The sequence below is a fragment of the Condylura cristata genome, unplaced genomic scaffold, assembly GCF_000260355.1.
Source record: "Condylura cristata isolate star-nosed mole 26May11 unplaced genomic scaffold, ConCri1.0 scaffold00025, whole genome shotgun sequence".
In the NCBI taxonomy this organism is placed as follows: domain Eukaryota; kingdom Metazoa; phylum Chordata; class Mammalia; order Eulipotyphla; family Talpidae; genus Condylura; species Condylura cristata.
The window spans coordinates 32,005,901-32,014,138 of record NW_004567126.1 but is presented as its reverse complement, the minus strand read 5'-3'; the positions used below and the strand labels follow the sequence as shown (position 1 = coordinate 32,014,138).

General features: G+C 68.3%; 1 protein-coding gene across 1 annotated transcript in view; it reads left to right on the top strand.

Moving 5' to 3' along the window:
* Positions 1-8,238, top strand: part of LOC101634869 (mucin-16) — a 45,818-nt gene that overhangs the window by 26,255 nt on the left and 11,325 nt on the right. Inside the window, exons 9-20 of the mRNA XM_012729458.1 lie at positions 94-266; positions 366-552; positions 1,751-1,913; positions 1,990-2,057; positions 2,386-2,567; positions 3,088-3,114; positions 4,173-4,297; positions 4,369-4,436; positions 5,656-5,828; positions 6,874-6,909; positions 7,662-7,724; positions 8,154-8,215. Coding sequence (XP_012584912.1) covers positions 94-266; positions 366-552; positions 1,751-1,913; positions 1,990-2,057; positions 2,386-2,567; positions 3,088-3,114; positions 4,173-4,297; positions 4,369-4,436; positions 5,656-5,828; positions 6,874-6,909; positions 7,662-7,724; positions 8,154-8,215 — 1,327 coding nt within the window. The remainder of the gene's footprint in view (positions 1-93; positions 267-365; positions 553-1,750; positions 1,914-1,989; positions 2,058-2,385; positions 2,568-3,087; positions 3,115-4,172; positions 4,298-4,368; positions 4,437-5,655; positions 5,829-6,873; positions 6,910-7,661; positions 7,725-8,153; positions 8,216-8,238) is intronic.

Genomic DNA, 8,238 nt, shown 5'->3' with positions numbered 1-8,238 from the left:
GTTCCCGGGGTGTCTGCCCTGAGGGTTGACCCAGAGAGGGGTGGAGCAAAAGATGGAGACACGGTGGGCGCAACCGTGGGGGTTCTCACCCAGGCCCGAGATGGACGGGGCGGCCACCCGAGTGGACACCATCTGCACGTACCTCCCTGACCCCCAGAGCCCCGGGCCGGGCCGGGAGCAACTGTACGGGGAGCTGAGCCGGCTGACCCGGGGCGTCACCCAGCTGGGCCCCTACACCCTGGCCCGGGACAGCCTCTGCGTGGACGGTGAGCGGCAGCCACTTTGCACTTCAATCGGCCTTCCCGCCGCTGTCCTGTCCACTCTTCTTCCTGCGTCTCACCGCTGTCCTGTCTCTGCCCGTGCAGGATACTCCCAGCAGGCCACCAGCTCCAGCCGTGAGTGTGCCGAGGCTCCGAAGTGTCCGCGGTCTCGGGTCCCAGCCCTCAGCCTGGACGCCTCCCGCCCAGCCCCCATTCCAGCCAGAGCCCGCCCGGGGAGCCCTCGTTTGAGCGTCCGGGCTCTCTGCCGTGTCCTCCTCTTCCGTGGCAATGCGTCTGCCTCTGTGGCGAGGGGCGGGAGCTCCTGGTCCTCGCTGAGTGGGCGGCAGGCCCTGCCCGGGCTCGGACGCCACAGGGCTCAGAGCCCCCTGTGGGGGTGGTCACCATCGCCCCAGAGAAGGCCTGCCCTTTCCTGAGGGTCTGGCCCCGCCTCGCTCACCGTCTTTCCCTGCTGACCACACTCCTCTGGCCTCGGCCACCACCCCCAGCAGTCAGTGTCCTTTGTGGCTGTGTCCACTGCCTGGCTACTCACAGGGGCCGCTTCGCCGGCCAGTGTGTGCCTCCTGCCCAGGGGCAAGCAGGGGCCACCTCCGCCCCTCCCCCACGGAGTGGTGAGGGCCCAGGCCAAGCACAAAGAGGCCCCTGGGCCCTGTGGGTGGACCCCACAGGGCCGGGCACCAGCCGCTGCGGAGGGCGCCTCTCCCCTCACATCGTGGCTCTTCACCTGCCCAGTGTCCTCTCCCACGGCCTCCCCAGGCCGGGTGGGGAGGCCCCTGCTGGGCCCAGGCCGCCTCCCCAGAGTGACCTCTCCCTCCATGCTCACTCCCTCCCCTGCAGGTACCGTCCTGGGCACCAATTCCAGGGGCCCTTTATCTGCCGGGGTCCAGCTCCTGAGACCTGCCCCGCACCCTGGAGCAGCTCCAGACCCCTGGCCAGTCCACCCCCAAAGCACCAAGTCTACTTCTCTGGCCCTGAGCTGATGGCGCCTCGTTCCCGGCCCCGGGGGTCCCGGCCCCTCCCACCTCTGGTCATCTCGCCAAGCCCTGTGGCGTCCCTCCGCACCGGGTGCCTGTGGCCATGGCCCTGTCCTGACCGGTGTGGTCAACTCCCGGCCTGTGAACCGAGCCCAGGCCCCGTGCCGCGCCGCCGCCCCCTTCTGCTCGAGGGTCCAGTCTCGTGTCTGCGACGCCTCACAGCACAGAGAGGCCTCCGGCCCTTGTTCCTCCGGGAGACCCCCACCCTGCCAGGAAGCGGGTGCCCCCCGCCGCCCCCACGTGACCCTCTGCCCCTCTCCTGGCCCCGCCTGGGGTTTCCAGCCCACTCACCCCAGCGCCCGGGGCTCAGCCAGAGCTGGTGTCGGGTGCCCGCCAGTGCCCGCTGCCCAGCGGCTCTGGGCCCAGCGTCCAGCGTCTCCGCCGTCTGTGACAGTGACGGTCCACGGCGGCCCGTGAGCCTCCGGCCACCTGGTACAGAGGTGAAACTGCCCGTCTGGCTCTCCCTCTCCCCGCAGCCACCGGCCCCTCCTTGGTGCCCGTCACCCTGAACTTCACCGTCACCAACCTGTACTACAGGGAGGCGATGGGGCGCCCGGCGTCCCTGAAGTTCAATTCCACTGACCGCCTCCTGCAGGCCCGGGTGAGACCCCGCCCCGCAGGCCTCACCCGCCCTGGCTCGGGCTCGGCTCACCCTCAGCTGGCCCTCTGTCCCCCAGCTCGGGCCCCTGCTCGGCCAGACCTCCGTGGGCCCCCAGTGCGCCGGCTGCAGACTGGACTCGCTCAGGTGAGTGCGGGCAGCGGCCCTCTGCGGGCAGCGGCTGGGTGCCCGGCCCCCGCCTTCCCGGCCGTGGCAGGTGCTCGAGGCCTGCAAATGGAGCGTCCTGCTTCTGCTGCCCTGAGTCCGATGACCTGTCCTCTTAATGTGTCCTTCCCTCTAAAAAGAACCACGGGTCCTGCCCAACATTGTCTTCCATCCTTATTCATGGGGACAGGCTCTCTCTCGAGTCACTGGGGGTCCCCTGCAGATGCCGCGGGGCTCCTCTGCGCCCTCGTCCCTTCCCTGCACACCTGGGACCCCCCTCACCCTGGCGCCCCCCGGCTGGCTTCCCCAGGCCGGAGAATGGCGGGGTGGCCACCGGCGTGGGCTTCGTCTGCACCTTCCGGGCCGACCCAGCGGGCCCCGGGCCGGACCGCGAGCAGCTGTACTGGGAGCTGAGCCAGCTCACCCACGGCGTGAACTGGCTGGGCCGCTTCTCCCTGGACCGGGACAGCCTCTACGTCGACGGTGAGCGGCGTGACAGGGTCCCCCTCCAGGACCTGGGGTGCTCTGCTTCTCTGATGTGGGCATTGGTCATTTTCTACTGCCGGGCTGGGCTCGGCCTTCGTAGTGAGGAAATGACCACTCGGTCCGGCCCCCTTGAGCCTCCTCCCCGCCAGCTCCCCTCTGCCGTCCCCAAGGGCCTGAGCCTTCCGCTGTCCTCGCCGGCTCCGGCCAGCTCCTGCCTCTCTCCGCAGGTTACACTTACAGCGTGGCGGAGCTCTCCACCGCCAGTGAGTATTTCTGGCCGCTCCCCACTTTCAACTTGGGGAGCAATTGCTCTTACTTCCTGTTCTCGGTGAGGGTACGTCCGAAGGGGCCCCAGCCACCCTCGCGCTCCCCGGGTCCTGGAGGAGGCCCCAGCCGGGGGGTCTTAGCCTCCCCTGCCTCTGGCGCTCCCGCTGCCATCCCTGCTGCCGTCCGAGCGCCTCTCGGGGTCAGGGCAGCCGTCAGGAAGATGTGCTGAGACTGGGCCACCTGGCGAGTCCGTCGCCAGGGAGGTCGAGCTACCCTGGGCTGAGTAGCTCAAACAGAAAACCCTGTTGTCACCATCCGGAAGGTCGGAAGTTCGAGGTCGCGGGAGAGTTGCTTCCTCCTGAGTCCTCTCCCTGCGCTTGCAAATGGCGGCCTCTTGCTGCCTCTTCACGTGGCCGGCCCTCTGCACGTGCATTCCTGGTGGCCCCGTGTCCTCGTGGGTGGGTGGGCGGTTAGGTAGGTGGGTGGCTGGCTGGATGGGTGTGTGGGTGGGTGACGGGTGGGTGACGGGTGGCTGGGTGGGTGGAATGATAGAAAGCAGTTGTATAGAAGAAGGCTTGGAAGCAGTGCTGTGATGACTGGAACGGAGGGAGGGAGAGGGGAGATCAGCCTCCCCCGAGCGCGGTTCACACATCCGGCTCGTTCACTCTGAGTCACCTCACAGGCAGTCCGCTGGGCTCCTCAGCTCGTATGTCCATTTGTCCTGCCTCCCAGAGAGTCCTGCGCACAGCCCAGCGGCCGGGGTCTGTGCTACCAGCATGTGCCTGGGCCAGCGCAGCGGGGGCTCGTGAGCCAGGAGGCAGGAGGCTGGAGGGGGCCCGCCCGGCTCCCCCTCCCCGGCCACATGGCCCAGGCAGACGGCCCTCTCTGTAGTCTGCCTCAGGTTGCTTAATTCCCGTAAAATGCTTGCACACGGTGCTGGGAGCAGGTATTTACTATATACGACAAATGGGAAAATGCTCTCTGAGCCCTGGCTGTCGGAGAGGGGCGGGGAGAGGCGGGGTTCCCGTAGCTAAGTAGCCTCTTCCACGCTTTTATCTGAAAGCCAACAGTCCTCGCAGATATGCTAGACAGCTATAAAGATGGAGACTCTTTGCATGGACACATTGATACAGGGCAGGGAGGGCGTGAGGCAGCATCGGGAGGCAGTGAACCCTCTCTTGCGATGAGCAAAGCCCCCGAGTTTTCACACCGCCCACTCCCCACCTGGGGGGAAGCGCTGGCCCCCTCCGAGACCGCCAAGCCTGCCCTCGCTGCTGGGGCTGTTACCCCAGCCCATCCCTGGGCCCCCACCCTCCACACCGGCTCTCTCTGCACCCGCTGCAGCTGAGGACGTGGGTGAGGAGCGGTTCACCGTGAACTTCACCATCGACAACCTGCGGTATTCGGCGGACATGGGCCGCCGGGGCTCGGTCAAGTTCAACATCACCGACAACGTCCTGCGGCACCTGGTGAGGGCGCTCCCGGCTCTGCGCGCGCCCGCTGCCCCCTGCGGCTCGCGCTGACCGCCCTTCCCCTCCAGCTCGGCCCGCTGTTCCAGAGGAGCTGCCTGGGTGCCCGCTTCTCGGACTGCAGCGTCACCGCGCTCAGGTGAGACCCCTGCGCCTGCCCCACTGCGGGGGACTCTCGGGGTGCACTTCTGCGCCCACTTTTTAATGCTGTCTTACGAGTTTTTGAAACTGTGATGAATACATACAGACATAAATGAGCCACCTGCAGCGGGCGGCGCCGCACGGGCCGTTCCCCGCGGGGAGCGCCCAGGGCTGCCATCTGCTGCCAGGCTCTCCGGGCTGAGCAGAGTGGCCCGTGGTCGTGACCTGGCCTTCGGGCCGCTTGCACGCTGATTCCGACAGGTGCGCGCCGCTGAGCTCCCCACCTGACCGCTCCCGCAGCCCCAGGGAGGGCCTGGGCGCCCCCTGGTGGACGGTAGAGACGGTGCAAAATCAACGTCTGCAATGGTTTCCAGGGCAGAGTTGGGGGTGCAGGTTTCGGGGAGTCCAGGGCCGCCTCTCTGCAGAAGCGAGCTCTGCCCTCTTGGCAGGGACTTGGCACCGGCGGTGAGTAGCTAGGAGGTCGGTGGGCGAGAGCAGAGTGGGGGCAAGGCGGGAGGCGCTCAAGGTCACCAGCAGGGTGCACAGGGAGGAGTTGGGGGAGCTGGTGCTTCAGGTTGCATGCACGTGTCGCGTGGCTGATGCCCAGAACACGCAGGACCGACAGGCTGCACCTAGCACCCGGGCTTCCTTCTGCCCACCAGCGCGGGCGCCGCCTTTCTATGGTCTCTGTGGCTGACTGCTTTGGGGCCTCTCGGTGAGCTGTGGCCATGCTGCCTTTCGGGCCACCTGGCTCCCTCGGCCTCTGCCCGCCGGGCTCCTCCGTTTTAAGGTGGAACGAGAGTCCGTGGCGTGGACGCCAGTCGTCCGGGCTTCGGCTTCTGTGGGCCGGGCAGTGTGCGAGGGGCTCGGCAGAGCACCAGTGGCCTAGACCAGAGGCCACCGGGGACCAGTGAGGTACCTGGATGGCAGCCCGGACATGCAGGGAGAGCCGGGAGGCCGTGGGCCCACGGGTGGCCTGGCCCAGCCCGGGTGGGCCTTGGGGGCAGATGAGGAGCTGAAGTCCTGCTGGGCAAGTGACCGGGAAATGACCGAGGAGCCAGGGGAGCGCCGCCCCAGGAGCCACCACCCAGGAGGTGACCTGGCCAGGCACAGGCCGGACGGCTCAGCCAGGCGGGGTCTGGGATCCCAGGTGTGCAGCGGCCGCAGGCGGAGAGCAGACGGGCAGCCGCAGCCCTGGGCCTTGCTGTGCTCCCCAGGCCTGTGGAGAGTGGCGCCAAGACAGGGGTGGACGTCCTGTGCAAGTACCTGCAGCCGCCCCGGGCCCCACGGCTACCTGTCAAGCAGGTGTTCTACGAGCTGAGCTGGCAGACCCGTGGCATCACCCGGCTGGGGCTCTATTCCCTGGACAAGGACAGTCTCTACCTCAATGGTGAGTAGGCCTCAGCCCACTGGCCCACTGGCCATAAGAGAAAGCTCAAGGCAGACCTGGGTGGGGGGCCCTGGCTCCCCATGGAACCCCACAACCACCCTGCAAGACGGCCCTTGATTCAACGCATTTTGCTGATGAGGAAACTGAGGCTCCAAAAGGTTGAGTCGTTTTTCTAAGTGTGTGGGGGGGGGGGTCTTTGAACCCAGCGGTCGGCCTCCAACACTGTACCCCACCTACAGCTAAGTCCCAGAAGAATTGGGGGAGGGGCTGCCACACCTTCTCCCTTCTCTGCTTACTTCTGCCTGGTGGTGGGCTCTCTCCTGTGGGGGGTCCCTGGGCACAGCCACTCTGAGTATCAAGGGGGTCCAAGTTGGGGCGCCACGGGCAACAGCTGAGCTCTGCAAAGGGAACACTTACCGGGGTGCCCTCGTCTGGGGCTGATATTCAGAACCTGGCCCTGATGACCCCACTCCCCCTGCGTGTCCCCACCCTGGGGACAGACTTTGGCGGTGCCCCATGGGGGGCAGGGGGCAGTGCCTGTTTCCACCAAGGGCATGGAGGGACCCAGAAGGGAGGGACCCCGACCTCGAGGCCAGACTGGGCCCTGATTTCCGGGTCCAGCGTCTCCTTCATCCTAACCGTGACGGGGCCAGTTCAGGACGTGCCAGCGCCGCTCCGTGTGGGTTCCTGCTGGCCCGGGGTGGAGTGGGCCCCAAGGGCAGCCTGGCCGAATGGACGCGCCCACGGGGCGGGGCGCCTGTCCAGCGCCACTGGCCCCAAATGTACCAGGCTCTGGCGTGCGGTCAGCCCTCAGTCCGTATCCCCTGGGGGGGAGATGGCTTGGAGAGGGTGGACCGTGGGGTGGACGGGGCGGGGGCGGTAACTGGCCAATGTCAATGGCACGGAGTCGCCAGGGCCTGCTGGAGGGCCGGACAAGGCCGTCGTTCTGGTCTAAAGGTCAGGGAGGCCGTTACGGTGGAGAGGCTGCGTCTGATTTGGGGGGCAGAGACGGCGGCACCCCCACTCACGCGTGTGTCCGTTGCAGGTTACAACGAGCCCGGTCCGGCGCAGCCTCCCACGAGTACGTGCCCCCGCGTCCGGCCCGCCGCAGACTCCGCGGGTCTTGAGCCGAGTCTTGTCCTTGCCGACAAAGGGGTCCCGCGTCCCAGGGGGGGCGGGGGGACGCAGGAGGACGGACGCGAGTCCCCGCTGCCTGTGGACCTGCGCCTGCGGTCTTGGTGGATTTTCTACGCCCTCCTGGGTCAGAGGAAGACATGTGGACAAGAATCCCCCGGGCAGGGGCTAGACAGGGACCCTGTAGCCTGGGCTCCGGAGGACAAGACCTGCCACAGGCGCTGGGCGCTGGTGGCCCTGCCCTCCCTGGCCCTCAGCCCACAGCCGCGGCCACGGGCTGCCGCCCCAGCACCGCCTCCCCGCCGTCAGAGCTTCGTTCCGCGGGCTCCCGCCCTCCCCGCCGTGCCCGCTTCTCTCCGCTGCTCCCCCTCCTCCCGTGTTCCCATCCGAGGCCATCCTGAAGTCGTGGTCTGCGCCTCCCCTTCCGTCCTCTGCAGTCTCCTCCGCGTTTGCACTGTTCATGCCCTTTGCCCTTTGCCCCCGCGCCTCCCCCTGCCTCTGCCCCCTCCCCACGGACCCTTCAGTCCCTCTCCCCGCCGCCCCTGCCTCCGGTGCCCGGTCCGCCCCGCCGGCCCCTCTCAGGCCTCGCTGGGTCGCGGGCCGCCCCCGGTCCCAGCAGACTGAGCGCCACCTGGTGAGCCCACGGCTGGGTCACTGGGCCCCGGCCTCTGTCCCTCCCTGACATCTGGCCTTCCACAGCTCCCGAGCCACTCACCTTCCTGCCTCCTTCGTCAGCACCTGCACGGACAGAAGCCACCACAGGTGCCCGGACATGTCCCTGGCAGAGGGCTCCGTGAGCACGGGCGGGCGGCAGGGGCGGCGACGCGTGTGAGGGAGCCGTCTGGGCGGCCCGGACGCGAGGCTGTGCTCGCAGGGAGGGACGACCGAGGCTGGGCAGTGGCTGGAGCCACGGGGAGGGAGGAGGGCCGGGAGCTGGGAGGCGCTGGGCTGGGGCGGGCCGCAGGGAGCCCGGTGACGGGAGCCGCCCGCCCCCATGGCCCCCGCCCGGCGAGGAGCCCGTCGGGCACAGGGCGCCCAGGAACCTGGCGGTGCCCGTCCGGGTGAGCGAAGACGAGGCCCAAGGCGGGACGGGGGCGGTGGGAGGGCAGAGGAGCTTCCCGCTGTGGGCCAGGTGACCGGCTGCAGGTGGGGGAGGCCGCCCCGCGCTGGACACGCCGCCCTTCCCCACAGCTGTTGGGCAAAAGCTGAAGAGCTTCCGGCTCCACTTCGCCGTCTCCAACCTCCCGTGCTCGGCACCGAGCGCTGACTCCGCGGC